General features: G+C 45.0%; 1 protein-coding gene across 1 annotated transcript; it reads right to left on the bottom strand.

Annotated features, from left to right (window-relative positions):
- Positions 1 to 1,509: 1,509 nt before the first annotated feature.
- Positions 1,510 to 20,639, bottom strand: GPALPP1 (GPALPP motifs containing 1). Its single transcript, XM_075563047.1, has 8 exons — positions 20,452 to 20,639; positions 18,117 to 18,249; positions 16,644 to 16,748; positions 14,100 to 14,205; positions 6,871 to 7,002; positions 5,445 to 5,609; positions 3,312 to 3,410; positions 1,510 to 1,857 (listed from the first exon to the last, which is right to left on the bottom strand). The coding sequence occupies exons 1-8, from the start codon at positions 20,537 to 20,539 to the stop codon at positions 1,639 to 1,641; spliced, it is 1,047 nt and encodes a 348-aa protein (XP_075419162.1). The 5' UTR covers positions 20,540 to 20,639; the 3' UTR covers positions 1,510 to 1,638.
- Positions 20,640 to 20,675: the final 36 nt, after the last annotated feature.

The following is a 20,675-nucleotide window of genomic DNA, read 5'->3' as shown; positions in this document are numbered from 1 at the left end:
GGTTACTGTTCACACTGTTGGGATGGGAAACGCTATTGTCCTGTGCTTTTTAGGAGAACAGCTTGTACCATAATTTCCCCTAACAATGTACTCAATTTTCATAAAGTTTAAATGAGCTGGGAATCAGAATCTTTTCCCATTAAAACCCACTTTTTCATTAAAACTGTAACAAAGAACTCACAGAACAACTGAGATTAGTCTGCAGGAAAACGTAACTCACTGCTACGTAACAGGGAGCTTTATCATTATTGATTTCCCATTTACATTTTTGCTTTCAAGGGATTATTAATCTGGCTTTTAAAAAGGACTATTCATGGCTGAGAGAAAGATCTATGTCTCAGTGAATTGGCTAAAATGTGTTAGTATAAGCGGGTAAAGACCTCCATGGAGGAAAATTCTAAGACTCAGAAGGCTTTGGGTGGGAGCAGAGGCCGGCCTGTCTACAGACTCCATACTGCTAATAGCTCAGATCAGAGACTTCTGACCGTGGGAGTAAAACTGGAGAAATGAAAATATTTTTTCCTTAGCACATGAAATGATACAGAGACAAAACAACAAATAAAAAGCCCTGAGGGCTGAAATAAAATGAAGCAGATAAAATCTTCAGACCTCTGCTCTCAAGGAATTGTGTATCTATCTACCAGCTGCAACTGAGATGGAAAAACCGCCCAATTTAACATTCAGGGATTTGCTGTCAGCATCTGACCCACTTATCCAGGGCAGGTTAGCTGTATGATGGGGAGACGCAGGCAGTGGAGACTGAGCAGACAGGCCCGACCAACCTTAGAAGGAACTGGTGAGACACCATAAAAAATCAGAAACCAAACAGTTATCTGAAGAAGAAGAAAAACTAGTCAGTTTCTTCAGAGTCAGATATTTTGTTCAAAGGTTTCGCAAGTTGCTCTGAGTGGGAGATGACTCGAGGGCACCTATCCACGACAGTCACACTCCACAGCAAGCACTGACTGTAGCTTCCACGAGGCCCGACAGGGCTCCTCGACAAGGTGAGTGTGTGCGGTTTCCAAGGACCAGACTCTGATCCTAAGAAGCTCACATCAAAGGGATGAAGGGGAACGGATAGAGACACCGAGTAGTCTTCCACTCTTCCTCATTGCCCAGGGAAATCCCCCTGAAGTAAGAACAAGAAAATCATCTATGTTGGAAAAGATTTCTAACTTTAACTGTATTTTCTCTAAAGCCTACATTTGAATATGAATGTGTGCTGCATACAACTGAAAACCATAAAGAGGTTCCTTTTAAGCAGCCACATGAATAACACTTGTCAGGCTGGCTTATGGATGAGTGATTCAACGGTTCTGAACGGGAACTGCCTTGGCCCTTTGCAAGCAGCGCACACTGTCTACCTGTGAGGAGCCCACCAGCTGATGGCTATAGAACATCACGATGTGTTTGGTTGCAATGGTGACAAATGCTCAATCGGCAATGGTGTGCTAGCTTAAAAATTCCACAAGGCTGAATGAACAGAAATCATAGCTCACACATCAAAGATTTGTAGGTGCATAATCTACTTTATTATTTTAAAAAGCAACAGATTTTAACACATAATTATACATAATAGAATCTTTAGGAGAATTCAGAGGAATCAGTATCAAAATGCACCGCACTAAGTAGACTTACTCATAAAAACATCTTGTCTTTGCCATGGGAAAATCTTGTGTTCAGTTCTCTTGATTGCTTTATCAGGGCTTTTTTCTGCGCGTCATCAAAGCGATTCACCTTCAGATCCTTATCCCGGTCAAACGGGGTTCTTTCTTGGGGCTTATTTCGATCTTCCGCAGCCTTATTCTTTAATTTCTTATGATGCATGTCCATGAGCGATTCCGATCGTTTGGAGTCCTGGAGAAAGCAAAGGTAACAGAAATCGAATTCTTAGTGCTTTCTAATGATTGGCAGATAGACTCATGAAACAAAGTACTCAGAGAGTAAAGAAGCCTGGGGGTGCTGCTAAGTGGTGGACTACAAACTGCAAGGTCGGTGGTTCAAATTCAACTGTCGCTCTTCGGGAGAAAGATGAGGTTATTCTTGCCTGGAAAGATTTACAGTTTCTGAAACCATACAGGATCATTGAGTCGGAATTGACCTAATAGCTCTATGAAGAAAAAATTTATGTATTACAGGCAAATTCAATTCAACCAGAAGAAAAATGTCAACTTGGGCTAGGGGGAAAAAAAAAGAAACAAAAAGACAGAAATAAGCAGCATTAAAATAATCATAATGAAAAGTATCCCACGATGTGTCCATATTAACATGTGAATTAAGAACACGGCTATGAAAAGAAAGACCAAGACCTTCTCACTTGGGAGCCTGGTGAAAGCACCTGGAAGTCAGAACTGGATTTTAACACAGGGATTGGAGAAGGGCACTCCCCGGGTGTCCCCCTTGCCTGGGCAGGAATGTGGCATGCTTTCTAACTGGGAAGGGTTGGTTGGTTCTTGCAGTTTCCTTTCTTGTTCCCCTCATCTTCGTCGGGCAACAAACACTAGGCCTTCACATTCGCAGACATCTGCAGCACGGTGAAGCTTAAGCAGAGGCAAAGAGCAGGGTCAAGTAACACAGAGCGGTGCTGCAGTGGGAGGCCATGCGGGGGAGAGTGCACACACAGACAGACCAGCAGTCTTCAAAACGGAGGACCCCCAGGACCCTCATAAGCTCATGGCACAATTCCATTATCTTTCAATTCAAATTTTCCATGAATTTTTTGAAGCTTCTATGTATCCCTCAGGGCTAAACAGAGTGGATTACAAGGGGTATAACTCATTTCCATAGAGCTGGATCTGACTCAGAGAGACCCTACAGGGCAGGTTCTCCCGAGGAGCGACTGGGGGTTTCGAACGGCTGGCCTGGCGGTTACACCACCAGACTTTCAGGGCAATCAGACCAAGGTCTAGACATTTCTTATGCAGCCTCTCTTAGAACTGCTTTGCTGGACCTCGTGCCTCCAAAGGCGTCTCCCTTTGATCGAGTCCTGTTTTCAGTTGGCAGAGGAGAGGCACCGTGCTCCCCACCACAGACTGTGGCCAAGTATCCCGACCAGTGTCAGCGCTCTGGCTTCCTCATCAAATCGAGCTCCACGTCAAAGTGAAAACTGAAAACATTACAGGAGCTGCGTTTAAGAGACCCTACATGACAGAGGCCAGTACTTTTTAGGACAGAGGTGTCAAAACAGACCATGGTAAAGGGGAAGATGTATAAAAAAAGAGAAAAACAAACAGACAATAAACATAAGAGGAAAAGCGAAAGAAGAATAAAGAGAGAGATGAAAAGGTGATGCATTTCACTCCTTTACTTACATTAAAGGAGGATATCTGCTCAGCCAATCTCTTGTCCCTTCCTGACAATACACATTCTTCATCCCTCTTGCTGAATGACCTCTTTGCTTCTTGTGTTTCCTGAGGAATGAACATAGGTAACACGGAGTTAATGAGCCATGAATGAATAAATGAACGCTGAGTACCGTATATACTCATGTATAAGCCGAGTTTTTCAGCACTTTTAAAGGTTTACTTCTATTTACTATTCAAACACATTTGGCTATGTATTTTTTTTTCCAGTTTTCATCAGATTTAGTTTTTTCTTTTTTTTTAAATGCTTTTATTGGGGGCTCTTACATTTCTTATCACAATCCATACACTTGACTTCACTTCCGAGAAGATGGCGATGGAGTGACACATACCAGAGGGACTCTGCAAAATCCAGCGCAGGACTGTTGCTTAGAGGGAAATTCAACACTGCTGGAGTATTCTACCAAGCATCATCAGAACAAAAAAAAATCTTACCATAGTGAACTGAGGAGGGGAGTATAAAGTGGAGACCTAAAGCCCATTTGTCGGCCACTGGAGATCCCCTTGCAGAGGGGTCTAGGGGAGGAGACGAGCTATTCAAGGCGCGATGTAGCAACGATGAAAAATACAACTCACCTCTAGTTCCTAAATGCTTTATCCTCCCCCTCCCCCCATGATCCGAATTCTCCTTTGTAAGTCTGGCTAGACCAGAGGATGTACACTGGTACAGATAGGAACTGGAAACACAGGGAATCCAGGGCAGATGATCCCTTCAGGACCAGCAGTGTGAGTCGCGATACTGGGAGGGTAGAGGGAGATGGGTTGGAAAGAAGGAACCGATTACAAGGATCTACATGTGACCTCCTCCCTGGGGGACGGACAACAGAGAAGTTGGTGAAGGGAGATGTCGGACAGTGCAAGATATGACAAAATAATAATTTATAAATTATTAAGGACTCATGAGGGAGTGGGGAACGGGGATGGAGGGGAAAAAAATGAGGACCTGATGCCAAGGGCTTAAGTCGAGAGCAAATGTTTTGAGAATGATGAGGGCAATGAATGTACACAATTGATGTATATATGGATTGTGGTAAGAGTTGTATGAGCCCCTAATAAAACGATTTAAAAAACCCCACAATCCATACACTCATACACTGTGTCAAGCACATTTGCTGCCACCATCACTTTCAAAGTAATCTCTTCCCACTTGAGCCCCTGATATCAGCTCCCCATTTCTTCCCCATTCCTCCATCGCCCTCCCTCCCTCCCTCCCGAAACCTTGCTAAGTTAATAGATTGTTTTTTCCATATCTTACATCATCCTCCATCGCCCCTCACCCACTTTTCCGTTATTCGTCCCCCTGGGAGGGGATTCTAGATTGATCTTTGTGATCAATTTCCCCTCTCTCCTCCGACCCTCCCTTAATCCTCCTGGCATCTCTACTCTCCTTGTTGGCCAAAAGGTTTATCTATCCTGGATTCCCTTGGTTGTGGGCTCTTGTCTGTGGCAGTGTGCATGCTCTGGTAGAGTTGAGGTCCTGATAGTGGGGGAAGGAAGCATCAAGGACCTAGAGGAAAGCTGTGTGTTTCATCGGTGCTACACTGCACCCTGACTGGCTCATCTCTTGACAGTAGCATGAAGCTTAGTACACTTGAGAAACTGGCATTTACAGTTCGCTGTATGACGACCTCGCTAGCTTAACCTGCAGCTACCCTGGCTCCTCCCACAAAGGAATCTCGTGATTCTAACACATCACCTTTCAATAGATGAGTTCCTGGAGCTAACAGAAAACTAAAAGTACCAGAGAGCTTGGAGTTACACGTGTCTAGAATCAAGTTTTGATCCTTGACAGCTCTATGACCTCAGAGAAGACCTGGTAGAGATGAGTTGCTCTAATTAAATCTGTGTCTCCGAGCATTCTTGAGGTTTCAATGAGACAATTTACTGACAAACAGTAAGCAAGGAATGGTGCTTTCCTTACAAGTTTCCTTCCTGGAAAAAACCCTGGATTTACCCCTTCAGAATCACACATTTTTTTCAACACTTTTGCTGATGAGCTGACATTAAATCCCTTATGCCTTTTGAAAAGAGCCTACGTGGACCCCCACCCCCACCCCAAAAGAACAAAATAAAACCTCTCACTTTAGCTTTCCTTTCTCTGTCAGCTGGCGTGTCTGTCCAGATTGATCGATCTCCGGATCTGTCATCAGCTCTTCTCTTAAATGTTCTTGGCCCCAGACCAAACGCTTTCAGCTCCGGAGGAAGCTCCGTCATCCATGACTCCCTCGTCACTGCTTTGGGCGAATCCTGTCAGCAAAATCAGAGATGAAAAACAATGCAAGAGAGCAGTGGTGTGGGAAGGGTATTCATAATACTGTACAAGAAAATGTAAGGTTAACAAGACCACATGTCCTGACATCCTTTGCAACAATGAACAAGATCGTAAAATTGTGCTAATATTCATATTTTTGTGAGAAACTGAATTTTCCTATCTATTACTGAGTTTGGACATTTTTTCAAATGCTTATTAGCTGTTTGCACTTCCTCTTCTGAACGGCCTGTTCGTGGCCTCTGTGCACGGTCTCCTGGATTGATCTTCCCCATCTGCCGGGGCCGTGCTTCAGTGAGCAGCCCTATCACACACGGAGTGCCCGCTGTCATTGCATCCCCCATCTTTGACCTCATGCTATCTTTCACCACGAGGACAAGTTAGCCCGTGTTCTGTGGATAGCTTGAGTCATAATGGCCTTGCTGCTTTACTGTGTTGACGGTGAAAAGCTACACAGCAGATCAACTCCCCGCTGAAGTTCCACATGGGTCCGTCAGTGGCACTGGCGACAATCTCCGCGTGTCACCCTTCTCCGCCATTCGGTTCTCACTGGACGGTGTGCAGGACTCTGGCTCTTTGACCCTTTACCTCCTCATCTTAGCTTCAGAGTGACTTTGGACCAGTTGGTCTCCTAGAGCGGATGTCTTTACAGGAGATCCTTACAGGTAAGTCTTTGGTGTATGAACCAGTTTAGGGTTTGTAGCTAAAAAGGGGCCTCAAGGGATAATTTCAGATTAAGGTTAATGCAAGATTTTTTTTAAACTTAATTTTTAAAAATCTGCTTTCCTTTTGTTGATGTGGTTAAGAAGCAACCAACTCAGCAGCTTCCACACTGATAATTCAGTGGCACTGGTTATCTCCCCCTCCTCCTTCGGAGCTGTGTCGGCCTGTACCCTGAACCCGCTCCCCACCCAGGTTCCTCTCGGACCATTCAAGCTGCTGCTGCCCACCAGCTCCCACAGAGCGCGCATAGAGAACACAGAGCTGAAGGCAGTCTGTTTCCCGCATTCAGCTAAACAGTTCCTTGGTTTTCAGATGCCTTCAGGGCTCATCTTTAGTTTAAAGGTTATCTCAGGGCAATAGCTTTTGGGTAATATTCTCTCTCGATAGATTAGATAGATAGATAGACAGATAGATAGATAGATAGATAGATAGATATTTTACAACTTTGTTTTTAAAATTGGTACTCCCCACCCCCATGCATTCTGCCTCGTTGAGCCAAGTGTCTATGAAACTTACATCTCCTCTAGTCAGTTTTTCTTTCATTCGCTGGGCCCTCCTTTCAAACTCTGTGGCGATGCTGTCGATAACGGGTCCTTTTGCTGGCATTGGTCCAACAATGTCCTCGTCGCCTTCACTACTATCCGTTTCCTTGTAAAACAAGACATTACCTTTCACTGAAAAGCAGAGTGACAAGTTATAGGCTATGTTCCTAAATTACTTTAAAATTTAACTTAATTTGATTACCGAGTGATAAAAATGCAAAAAAGTTAGCATTGTATTGCTGGCTAATCAGTGAACAAGGAGACACTGCCAATAAATTTCAGCAACAACTTGAACCCAGTAACTCAGATGCACACACAGGACAGACATGACAAACACAGGGCCTGTGGGTTGTCATATTTCTTTTATGTCCCTACTGTCGCTGCTATAAGCTGCTGTGTGTAGGCCCCAGTGGATCTCATCAATTTACCTTAGTTCTCTTCCAAACCGGCACAGATGTGGCCCCAGAATCCTTTGTACTAGAAGTCCCAGGTAGCGACTATCAACTTGTCAGAGCTGACAGAGTTGGACACCCTGCTGTCTTGCTGGCACACCTCCACTCCTTGGGATGAGATGCACACGCAGGGGTTCCTCCTGCACCATCTGTCTTCAAGGTGCAGCAGCGTGCCCTGAAGTGGAGACGTGCAGCCCTCACAGAGGCCCAAGGGAGTCTTCACTCAGCACGAGGACGTCACAGCATTGCAACACACGAACCCAACGGACGCCTCGTAATCATCTCAAGAAAGGGTCTCCTCATGTATACACACTACATACACTAACTTTAAAGGCAGTTCTTCTCCTCAAGAACAGAGATGAGATGAGCAGACTTCAAAAAGGTGGAAAGGTTGTGGAGAAATGGAATTAGAAGCTAATGGAATCCCCCCGCAAGCGCCCCATCCCCCGCACGTTCTGAAGCCTCCTTACATGAACAACAATGGCGCACCTGTCTCCCAGCTCGGACAGGCAGCTTCGTCCTATGTGTTTTTAAGCTAGGAGAATGAGGAATTCATCTGCATGGTTTCCATTTCCTGAACATTCCATTATTCTCCGAACTCTTGTGGCAACTATTACTAGAATCAAACATATAAAAACTATCTTAGCTTATTCTAAACTACATACACGTGTGAACACATAATATCTAGGGGCTTTGGCGTAAAAGGCCTATTTGAGTCTTAGGACAAGACTGAGTTGAGCAGTAATATTCTTATTTTCCTTGTGAGGAAAAGCAGGCTTAGAAAAGATACAGAAGACATTGGAAGCCTGAACAGCTAGCTGAGGGGTTATTAGTTCAAACTCACTCAGACCCGATTATCTACTTCCGACAGGTCACAGCCTTGAACACCCTGCAGCAGAATTCTCCAGGCACATATGGCCTGGCATTAACAGTCGGCCACCAACGGCAACAGGAATCCTCAGCGGTAGAAAGGGTGCAATGAATGTTTAAATGCTCACAAACATGGTATCCACATGGCATTATGGTTTAAATATGCAGATGGAGATTTTGCTTTCATCTGTTAACAGATGGTTTTATGTGATGGTAGTTTCAGCAGGCTGAGATGTGAAACTTGTGTAAGAGCCGTTAGGATGCTGGGAGACATCAACTACACAGGTGGCTGGAGAAACAAGAAGAAAAGGAGGTCTAGCATGGCAACTGAAAAGCAGAAGCCAGGCCACAAAAGCATTAAATTCCAGGTATTAAATCATTTTAGAGTCCCGGATCATTCTTGGCCCATCTGCGCATGAAATATCAGGGAAAATACGTACTACAGTCGTTTGCAGTCTGGGCTGTGGACTTGGAACTAGTGCCCTGCCTTCATTTTGCCATCTATTTGCCCCTGGGCCCAGGGTATGGGTTCTGGGCCTTCGTTTCCCTTGTCTCTTAAATGGGGTTCATGAAAACCCCGGCCAATAATTCCTATATTACCAAGTACACCCTGCATTTGTTTATCCTCTTTCCCTGCCTTCTGGGAAAGAATAATACGAGGGGTAGCCACCAAAAAAAGGAATTTCCCCCCCAAACAACCTATGTATTTAATTTTTTTTTCACAAAACATTATTACCTTCAAAGTACTCTATTACACTTAATACATTTGTAAAATCTGCAATTCCATTCTTGGAAATATTTTTCAAATGCATCTGTTTGGATGGCCGACAGCACCTCCCTCATTTTTTTCTTCACCTCTTCTACTTCATCAAATCACTGTTCTTTCATATCCCTCTTCATTCACAGAAACAAAAAGAAGTTGCATGGAGCAAGGTCAGGTGAGTCAGGTGTGTGGGGCAAAAGAGGCATGTCGTTTTTGTTTTGTTTTTGGCCAAAAGCTGGAGCACCTAGAGGGCTACATGAATAGGTGTGTTGTCGTGGTGGCAAAACCAGCCCCCCACCTGGCACAAATCTGGTCTTTTTTGGTCGCACACTGTTATGCAATCTTTCCAGAAGCTCTAAACAGAAAGCTTGATTAACAGTCTGACCTGGTGGAACGAACTCCAAATGCACCATCCCCCTCACATCAAAAAAACTGATGAGCATCATCTTGATCTTTGGACAAGATGATGAAGGCATCTTCCACTGGTTTTACTGATGTTTGCTTTTGGGGTCCTAAGAATAGCACCATGTCTCATCATCAGTAAAGACCTTGGAAAGAAAGTCAGGCTTGCTTCAGAGCTGGTCTTTCAAAGCATGCCATGTTTCCACTTGATGCTTTTTCCTAGCCAGTCAGAACCGGTGGCACAAATTTCACAGTGACCCTTCTCATTCCCAAACCTTCCATTAAAATTCACTGAACCAAGCTCCAAGATAATCAAGATAACATCCCCATTTCTTCAATGGTCTAGCGTCAGTCTTCTTGCAAAGTATATGGATTTTGTCAACGTTTTTGTCCATTCGGGAAGTTGCAGACATCCAGAACGAGGTTTGTCATCATTCGACATTTCACCTTTTTAGAAATGAGAAAACTACTCGTACACTTGAGTTTTCCCCATAGCGCTGTCCTTGTAAGCTGTGTCCAACATCACAACAGTTTCTGTGGCATTTTTCTGAGCAGGAAACAAAATTTCATAGCCACATGCTGTTCTCTGAAATTGACCATCACAAAAAAACTCACTGTGAAGAGAGAACCTTCCCAGGTGATACCACTGGGTGGCACTAACTCAGAACGAGTTGCTCGGTGCGTGCCTAGTGGGAAAAACGCATTTTACGAAAGCTTACTGAGCTTTTTTTTTTGGACACTGTATTGGACAGGGTTCTCTAGAGAGACAAGCCAGATTGCTAGTAATTATATATAAATATATTTATAAAGATAGATATATAATTCAAGAAATAAACTGTTAAATAATATACAGATCGATAATACAAGAAATTAACAGTTAAGTTATAAAGCAGTGAGACACTAGCAGTCCTTCAAGTTTTTGAGAGCTGCCAGTTACTAGTCCCCTTCTGTAGAGAGAGCTGGGCTATATATACCCAGGCAGCAAACAGCAAGGCAGGTCCCCAACTGTCATCAACTGTCAGTCCCCAGCTCCAGAGATGAACATTCCAATCGTGTAGGCTTAAAGGGACCTCAACTTACAGCAACACAGTCCACATGCTAGGCATCCCACAGGTAGTGTAGCCCTTTAAACTGAGGTACAGAACAAGCAAGCAATTTATCCCTCTGCCCTTCAGTTAATCCTACTTGTGTTTATCGGCCAGGCTGGCACAATAAACTATAGCAGACACTTGCTCGCACGTCTCACCAGCCTCTTTTTTGGACTCATTCCTGTTGCCCAGGTAGCTGGCTAAGAGGTGAGTGTATGATACCATTAGGGTAGAGCCAGGAAGAGTGGGCTGCAGGAAACCATTTGGAAAGGTTTTCATTGCACTAAAACAAGGGCACAGGATAGGAACCATTCTCCTTCCTGTGCCCAGACATCTGACATCTGTGTGTGCGTCTTACCACTCTGAAGGCTTCTTGGTACAATGAGGGGAGTCTGTCTCAGATTACTGATGAACGTGTAGTAAATTACGAAGCAGAACAGTGAAGAAATCCTCAACCTTTGGTGACAGCAGTAAGCTGCTGAATTCACCAACTCTGGAAGGACCCTTTCACAATGTGTTTTGAAAATATTTCTCTCATTTGAAAATAGAGATAAACGACCCCTCTGCTAAGTAAGGTAAGACCAAGCTCCACTTTGAGGTGACCTCGTATTACTTGCAGCGGAAAGCAACCTGGCTGATAAACCACCACCTAGGACTGTTCAGAGGAGCCCTGGTGGTGCAGTGGTTACGCACTGGGCTGCAAACCACATGGCCAGCGGTTCCAAACTACCAGATGCTTCGCAGAAAAAAGATGAGGCTTCTGCTCCTGTAAAGAGTTGCCGTCTTGGAAGCCGACACGGGCAGGTCTATGCAGCCCTAGAGGGTCCCTATGAGTCAGGATCGGCTCAACGGCAGCGAGTTTGAGCTTGATGACTGCTTGCCGTCTGAGTGCTCAACAAGCGCCAATCAGAAGTGCGGCTAGGCTGTCTTGGTTTGCGGGCACGTGTTGAGAAAGAGACTACGAGAAATTCTTTATTTCTCCTTGAGCATAAAAGTATCAAGGCAAACTTCACCAGAAGCATTTTTTCAAAAAGAATTCGTTAAAAGGGAAATTCTAAAGCAAGTAATTCAGAATCAAGAGTACCACAAAGAGATAAACTACGGTGTAATCCCTGCCCCAGCCTCACCTTCAGTCTTTGGGAAGCAGAAGCTAGAGAAGGTAGCCACCCAGAGAATTATACAAACAACCCAGCTCCTCAGCAAGCCGATTAAGACAGCATTTCACAGAGGAAGAAAGTGGAATTTTGCTACACCTTTCAGATTTTTTTCCCCTCAACATGTTAAAAATTTTAAACCTCTACAAAAGTGCAAAGACATTATAAAAACTCAAAACTCACTGCCATCGAGTCAATGCTGACTCATAGCGACCCCTGTGGGTTTCCGAGATTCTAAGTGTTTACAGGAGTAGAAAGCCCAGTCGTTTTCCAGAGGGGCTGCTGGTGGTTTCGAACTGATTACTGTGTGGAACACAGCCCAACGTGTAACCACCACACCAGCTCTCCCATTATAACTAGTACAAAGATTATCCATGTACCGCCAGCCCAAAATATTTTACCACATCTATTTCTTCTCCCGCACCCTACCCTACCCCCAAACCACGTGAAAGCAGTGTGGACAACGCGGCTTCAAAAAGCCCACAGAAAAAACTCTATCTCCTTTTAATTCCATAGTTGCACGAACTATATGAACCTGTATATAGCATGACCAGGCCTTAAGCTGAAGCAAGCCTCCCTGCTGTTATCCCAGGACACTGGGCTACACTTCTCTATTGCTCCTTTCCAGACAAGGACAAGGACCAGTAAGACAGGTGAAAGATGACATGGGTATGACCAGGAGAGCACCACAAGCGGTTGGAATGTGGATGTCTTTTTTTGTAGGATGGGACAACAGAATTTGCTAACATATTTGCTAACAATCACTTCTGTAACTTTGGACCTGCTAACAGTAGATATTTAAAATTCTGTTAAAAGAATGCTACTTTCAACAAATAATGCTAAAAAAGTTCACCATCTTAAAGCATTGTATTGTTTCCTTTCAAGAACAGCCCCAGGCTAACTGCTGAATTCTTACTGGAGAACTCAGGGTCTTCATTACCTGATCTCACATGCAGGTAGACTACTAAAGGCTTAAGATAGGGGTTCTCAACCTGTGGAGCGCGACCCTTTGGGGGGTCCAACAACCCTTTCACAGTGGTTGCCTAAGACCACTGGAAAACACATATTTCCGACAGCCTTCGGAACCGAGACACCGCTCCTCTATCCATCTCTAGGCGGGTCCGCCCACATGCAGATACGCCCACAGACGAGTACCCAGCGTAGATGAGCACCCATGCTACACCATGCTTCAAGACAAAACTTCATTTATTTGTCATTAGAAATAAATATTTCAAACTATATAATTAGATATTGTTTTGTAATTAATCACTATGCTTTGATTATGTTCAATTTGTAACATTGAAAATACATCCTCCATATCAGTTTACATTACAATTCATAACAGTAGCAAAATTAGAGTTATGAAATAGCAAGTAAAATAATGTGATGGTTGGGGGTCACCACAACGTGAGGAGCTGTGTGAAAGGGTCGTGGCATAGGGAAGGCGGAGAAGCACTGCTCTAAGGGAATCAGTAGGTGATTTAAAGGCACCAGAACCGGCTGATCCTGGGCTTGGTAAGGATGAGCTGTGTGGTCCTGGGCTTGGTAAGGATGAGCTGTGTGGTCCTGGGCTTGGTAAGGATGAGCTGTGTGGTCCTGGGCTTGGTAAGGATGAGCTGTGTGGTCCTGGGCTTGGTAAGGATGAGCTGTGTGGTCCTGGGCTTGGTAAGGATGAGCTGTGTGGTCCTGGGCTTGGTAAGGATGAGCTGTGTGGTCCTGGGCTTGGTAAGGATGAGCTGTGTGGTCCTGGGCTTGGTAAGGATGAGCTGTGTGGTCCTGGGCTTGGTAAGGATGAGCTGTGTGGTCCTGGGCTTGGTAAGGATGAGCTGTGTGGTCCTGGGCTTGGTAAGGATGAGCTGCCTGATCCTGGGCTTTGGTAAGGATGAGCTGTGTGGTCCTGGGCTTGGTAAGGATGAGCTGTCTGATCCTGGGCCAGTTACCTAATTTTTCCTGGCCTTCAGTCTCTTGTAACATGCAGATCACATTTCATGAAGCTCTGGAAAATGCATGACAACTGATATTCTGTAAATCTCAGCTAGCCTCAAGCTTCTAACAAGAAACACAGCCTTCCTACTTCAGCCCCTGAATCACTGGACCCACCTTCTCATCAAATCACGTATCCACCTGTGTGCGTAGTTAGCAGAGCTGGGAGCACAGTAGTTACATTGAGGATAAAGATCACGGCGAAAAGCTCTCCCCCCACCAGGCCAAATCATAAAAATGCTTTAAACGTTCTCTCATGCTTTATTTTATAAACATTTCCTAGACGACACCCTGCCCAAATATAACAGCTGTGCCATTTGTGTGATGGAAGCCAAGCTTACGTCAACTTTTGGTTTCACCGGTTATGTTCCCGTCTTAAACTAATCGGAATACAAAGCTTTCCATCACAGCCAAGTCAAACGGTTGTAGCTGTCACTGCACAAAGTTGTAGGCTTATTGCATCATATTCTTTAAGCTAAAAAGTTCCCAACCTCAGAGTTGAAATGTGATGAAGCTTGTCCTGGATCATCTCTGCCTCTGTCACTTTTCTGTGTAGATTTAATAAAACCAGGTGGTAATGCAGGACCAATTATTGGCCTGAAAGAGAAAATGCATCCTTTTTATCCCCCCGACATTACAGGCAGCTTTCTGGTTACAGCTCACAAACTCACAGCCAGATACTAACAAATGTTGAAAATACAAATTGTACATATCACCTGTATTTCCTTAATCTGGGTACTTTCTCCAAGCATTACCTGTGCATCTCCAGGTGATCTAATTTTGACATTTCAACTTTCTGCTTCTTGAGGATCAGACATTAACTCGTTAATCTGCACGATCTTGGTGGCACTGGCACATGCTCACTTCCCTTCATGCTTTGTGTAGCAGCCCTGGTGGTGTGGTGGGTTATGCCTTCCACAGCTCATCAAGGGGTTAGGAGTTCAAAACCACCAGCAGCTCCATAGGGGAATGGTGAAGCTTTCTACTCCTATAGACCATCTCAGAGAGCCACAGGGTTGCTATGCATCGAAATCAACTTGATAGCAGAGAGAGACTATGGATTAAAACCTATGAAGATCTCGATCTATTTTGTGCCTTGGCTTTCAGCTTTGGTAAGCCTTGTCTACAGAAAATACCTTAGGAGTCTGGTAGTCAGAACTAGAAAAAACAAAAAATACAAAACCCAAGAAAATCCATAAACATGAAACACAAATCCACTGTCATCAAGTCAGCTCAGACTCAGAGACCCTACTGGATAGAGTAGAGCTGCTCCACATGGTCCCCGGAGTTGTCAATCTGCAAGGAGCCTGACGGCGTCATCTTTCACCTGGAGGGGCTGATGTACTTGAACCACTGACGTTCTGCTTAGCAGCCCAGTGCTGAACCCACTACACCACCAGGGGTCCATGGAAGCCTAACTACTGAAGTATAAAATGAGCTCGCACAAGGATAGCCACTGCATGTGCAATCGATGACACGTGTGTTCACGAGGTGTAAAAATATCCACGCATTGTCCTAATAACCCAAAAGGGCGTGGCGGCATGGAAGAACGCCTCTAATGCACTCATTCAGAAGGAAAAGGTATGGTGCTGGCCCTTGGTTTCCTCACAACTATTTTAGTTGCTATAACCAAAGCTCCAAAACACACTGCCATCAACTGGATTCCAATCCATAATGACCCCATGGGGGGTCATTTCTGAGGCTGTAAATCTTTACGGCAACAGAGAGCCTCATCTTTCTCCCACAGAGTGGTGGGTGGAGCTGAATCGCTAACCTTGCAGTTAGCAGTCCAATGCTTACCCCACAGCATCACCATAAATACTTGTGAAAAGCAGTGTCCAAGGTCAACTAACAAGTACGTGGCAGTGCTGGAGCTGGACCTCTGATCTACTTGAAGCCAGAGGGCATTTGCTTTGAGTTGTATTTGACACTTTACAAGGACATTGTAGTAAGTTCAAAGGGAGACTAGCAATGCTGGGTCTTACAAAAAGCCTGACTTAGGGAAAAAGGGAAAATAAAAAGAAGCTTATTTCTACAGTCTTTCAAACATGTAAGCTTCTTTATTGTTTATTTCATATTGAAGGTTTTTCCTCTGCAAGCGCTGTGCCAGTACACCAACATAGATGGCGGCCCTGCTGTCCTAAGCTCACTGTGTTTCACGGTGCCCAATCAGAGCCTCGAGCACAGGCTCCCTGACGTGGGGAAAGCAGCAGTCGCTTGTTCATGAAACGACCTAGAGTCAGCTCAATTTCATGTATGAAAACCAGGGGGTTACTCTAGTATAGCTGCTGTTGTCAGTTAACACCGAGTCTGCTTACAGTGACGCCGAGAACCACGGAACCAAACTCCGCCATCCCTGCTACACCTGAAAGCAGCAAAACTGTGTGACTTAGGAAATGCCAATCTGATTATATAAGCTTTGACCCAGAACAGGGCACACTGTACTACTTGTTCTCTGAACGAAATAGGGTTTGGAATGGAATTTAAATATTTAACTTGAACATTTAATTTAGGGAAGATAGAAATCACTATTAAATGTTAATTCTTTGCCAGATACCAAATGAAGACATGTACATATCCACACATGTACCTAAAAAAGAACTCTTTAACAATCACAGCGATTCTGTGAGGTAGATATTATCATCCCGTCTCAAAGTACCATGGACTGCCAGAAGAACAGATCCACCGGGTGGGAAGAAGTTCAGCCAGAATATGGCTTGGAAGCGAAGGTGGTGAGACTGTCTCATGTACACTGGACATGCTACCAGGAGAGACCAGTCGCTGGAACAGCACATCAAGCTTAGAAACATATGGAGGCAGAAAACAAGAGGAAGGCCCTTGGCGGGACCAATTGACCCAGTGGCTGCAACAATGGGCTCAAACATTGTAACTGTGAAGAGGATTCCGAGTGGACAGTGTTCGGTTCTGTTGTACACAGGACAGCTGTGGGTTGGAATCCACTGGACAGCGCCTAACCCTGGCAACAAGTGGAAATACTTAGCAAACAGTGGACGGAAAGACGACGTATGTATCACCTCGGAGGAGACTCATCCAGCTTTTTAAATCCAGGAGGAAGGGCTGGTCCAAAAAAACCATCATCATCATCGTCCTCCCCAGGATCCTGATTTTTCCTTTGTTTTCTAGAAATACAATAGTATAACTTTATCTAAGACAAAGTTTAATTTTAAAAAGAAGTTTAACTGCAACCAGTCAAATAAACATTGAAACAAAAAGGGCAAAATTTGCCAAATAAGAAAAAAAATGACCACCACCCTGTTTCTTTTTTTTCCCCTCAATCATTTTATTGGGGTCTCATACAACTCATGCAATCTGATTTTTATACTACGATTTTCCTGACATTTTTTGGCCCAGCAATAGTTAGGTAATGGTGACTTTTTCTATAGCCACAATACATCAAAGTCCAATTTCCTGTACTTTCGGTGGCATTAAAAATTCCACTCAATGAAGTACTGAATGGCCTCCTTGCTAGATGTTTCTAAGTGAAAAGTTTATGACAGTCACTTTAGATCCACTCAGGGCAGCATTTTCTGTCTCACAAACTTTAGAGTGGATGAAAAAGACTTGACTTCTTAGTCATGATGCTGTGGTGGAAATGGCCTCATTAGAAAAGGCATCAGGTCTGCAGCACAGGAAGTAGGAGGAGATGGACTGGGGCTAACAGCCTCCAAGAACAGAAGAACTGGATGGTGCCTGGCAATGACGACAGACCACTTTGATCAAAGCGTCTCTATAAGAACACTATTGATTTGGGGGTATATGTGAGCGGGGTAGGGAGAGATGGTGGAGGGTGTCGGACCGTGGGTGGAATGTAAAACAGAATGTCCAATTCTCACAGAATTCTGACTTTCTGGAACCGTAGAGCTTAAATGAACCCCCAAACTATTGCCTTGAGGTAATCTCTACACCATAAACCAAAAATATCCTAAAGTCTTCTTTAAACCAAAGCCTAGTTTAGTTTAACTGGTAAAGAATCTCACTTTTGAGCAATTGGCTCTTTTAACCTATTGATATAGGAACAAATCAACAACTAGAGCTCTGCCGCTCAGATGTGAAATAGGGGCAGCCGTGTCTGTCAATGTGGAGGGGACAATCCAGAGGGCGAGCGTGGAGGGACACACAACTGGAAGAATGACATCAGTCTCTTGGCCCTGTATATGTGGAACCTGCTGGACTATTGTATGCTCTGCTCTTCAACCACAAATTAAAAAAACAGTCGTGATAGTCTTTCACTTAGTTAAATTAAGAAAACATACACTCCATGTAAAATAAAAATAAACATTGTAGCTTATTAAAGATCTTAACACCGTAAGCAAAGCTCTTTGGATTAGAAATCCGCTGACGTTTCAGGCACTGCTGCACGTGACTAGAGCGCATTGCGCTGTAAAACAGTCCACCTGCAAAGGCTGTCTTCAGGCCTGTGTAAAGACCCATGTGCTCCACCTTCTCTGTTCCGGCTTACTTCCACAGCATTTAAGTAAGTGACTGACCTTGCAGGTGGACCAGTGTCATCGTCTTCAGACTCTTGATTTCCTTCTTCATCCAAAGAACTGCTGTCTTCGTCGCTGTCTGAGGAATCAGAACTGCTGCTTTTATAATCAGGGGGCAAAGCAGGTCCTGCAACTGGAACAGATTTGTTGTGTACGTCATAAGTAATCACAAGTGCTCCAGCGAACCCTCTCAGCGGGCATTTGGCACTTCCCTCTGCACTCACAGCTCTGGCTGACTGTCATTCACTATGAACTTTCCTAGCATTGGCTCACACAGAACCACCATGGTGAGGAAGGCACAGGACTGGCAGCATCTTGTTCTGTTGTACATAGGGCAACCATGCGTCAGAACTGATTTGATAGTCATCGACAACAGCATGTGCTAATGTTTTATGTACAGTGGCTTTGCCTTCCCAATTACAGCGTAGGCTCTAGAAAGGCAGAGATGCCTTATGTAGTACAACTAGAATACTCACAATGTCAAAAAGTATCCAAACTTATCCAATTCTCACCTGCAGCATATAATTTCTCCAATTACACAAAGTTTTTATATTGATTGATCCACTTGCCAGAAGAGTTATCTGTTACTTTTTTCTTACAGAGGGAGTCCAGGTAGCAGAGTGAGTTGTGTATTGGGCTGCTAATCCCAAGGTCAGCAATTTGAAACTCTCAAGCACTCCATGAGAGAAAGATGAGGCTGTCTACTCTTGTCAAGAGTTACAGTTTCAGGAACCCATAAGAGGAACTCTTCCCTGTCCTAAAAAGTTGCTGTGGGTCAGAATTGACTAGATGGCAGTGAGTTTTTCAGTTTTTTCAGACAGGTATGGTAGACACACTAACGCCAGAGTTAATTAAATAATTAAATAACCTATGTGCTATTCCAAATGCTAATGTAGAAAAAACCTGGCCACAAGCAACACATTTTAAGTGTTTAAAAACAATAAAAGTGAATCACAATAAAAACATCTATCTGGCTGATGGGCGTTGCTTGTCTGTCGATCCTGCCTTCACTACAGTCAGAGAATAGGGTAAACCTGAACCAATATATGCATAGGAACTCAAGTAGGTAACTTGATTAACCAGTTTTCTTCCATCTTAGAGGGAGGAAATCTCCCTGGCTACATGAAAAACCCACTGTCAAGTGGATCCCATCCCATAGAAACCCTAAAAGACAGAGGAGAACAGCCCACAGAGCTTCCAAAGCTGTGGTCTTTAGGGACGCAGACTCACATCTTTCTCCTGCAGAGCAGCTGGTGGGTTCAAACTGTCAACCTTTTCACTAAGCAGCCAAATGCTTTAAGAACGGTGCTACGGAGGGCATGGCCTTTTAAATGGCTAGAAGGAAAGCCTCAGGTAGAAACATGGCTTAGAAGTAGTCAATGAACGAAATAGTAAGGTTACTCATTTATCCCGATCAACTATTTTTTTGGGGGAGGGGGGGCACATTAAAGGAGATAATATACACGGTGAAGTATGAGAAGCATTTATTTGGCAAGTATCACACGGAAGGCAGAAGGCATGAGAATGCTTGGGGAGTGTGGAAAGGTTTCAATGAAGAATGGCAAGGATTCTGTCAGGTGCGTCAAGACGTGCAAAAAGCATGAGGCCACCAGAATGAGCCACGAGCACTGAGCACATGTGCAGGTGCTGGGTCTGGTCTAAACACTGGGCATGTGTGTCACACGATGCCATGACGGATTAGGGGCACGGCTCCGAAGCAAGCAATCAGAAGAATCTTCCGTGAGCCCACCTCTCCCCCCACCCCGATTTTGTACCTTAGGCAATAAATAAGGCACAGAGGTTAGGGTCACGGGATCCATTGTTCTAATGAAGGGTCTACCACTTACGAGTCGTGCAGTCTTGGTATTCGTCAGGACCTCAGTTTTATCTTGTGTGACACAGAATAGTAATCTTTATACCTAATTCCCCAACTCGAAAAACCACACCCCAACCACACACCCCCAGTCATCCTGTCAATTCCGACTCGTGACCCTACGTAGCACGGAGCAGAACTGTTCCGGTGGGTTTCCGAGACCGGTATTTCCCAGGAAGGGGAAAACTCCTCCGCGGAGCTGCTGGGGGTTTCCAACTGCTGACCCTGCGGGTGGCAGTGTCGACTCTCAGCGCTAAATAGCAACGTATTATCATTAGGATTACCAGGCCGAAGCTCACGCAACGCACCCTCCTGTCTGAGGGGTACCGCACAACTCTGCCCGCGCCCCCCAAGACTAGAGCGTGAGAGGGCACGTCGGCCCACCTACGTCCCGCTCCTCCAGGCCCGCAGAGCACAGGACCCGGTCACCGAGGGGGCGGGCGGTGGCGCGCCGCCGCTTACCCGGGCTCGGGTCCCTCTCCTCGTCGTCCGAGGTCCCGCGGGTGTGGAAGCCGGGCGGCAACGCCGGCCCGATCAAGTCCCTCGCCATCCGCTGCTGCGGAGGCCGAGCCCGCACCCGACGCCTGGACCCGCGCCTCTCTCCCCTCCCACAGGCCGCACGGGAGCCCCGCGCCAAGGCGAGACGTCTTCAGGCGCGGACGGATGACGTAGTGGCCTCTGATTGG

Source organism: Tenrec ecaudatus, chromosome 11 (assembly GCF_050624435.1).
Source record: "Tenrec ecaudatus isolate mTenEca1 chromosome 11, mTenEca1.hap1, whole genome shotgun sequence".
Taxonomy (NCBI): domain Eukaryota; kingdom Metazoa; phylum Chordata; class Mammalia; order Afrosoricida; family Tenrecidae; genus Tenrec; species Tenrec ecaudatus.
This window is presented reverse-complemented; position numbering and strand designations above follow the sequence as displayed.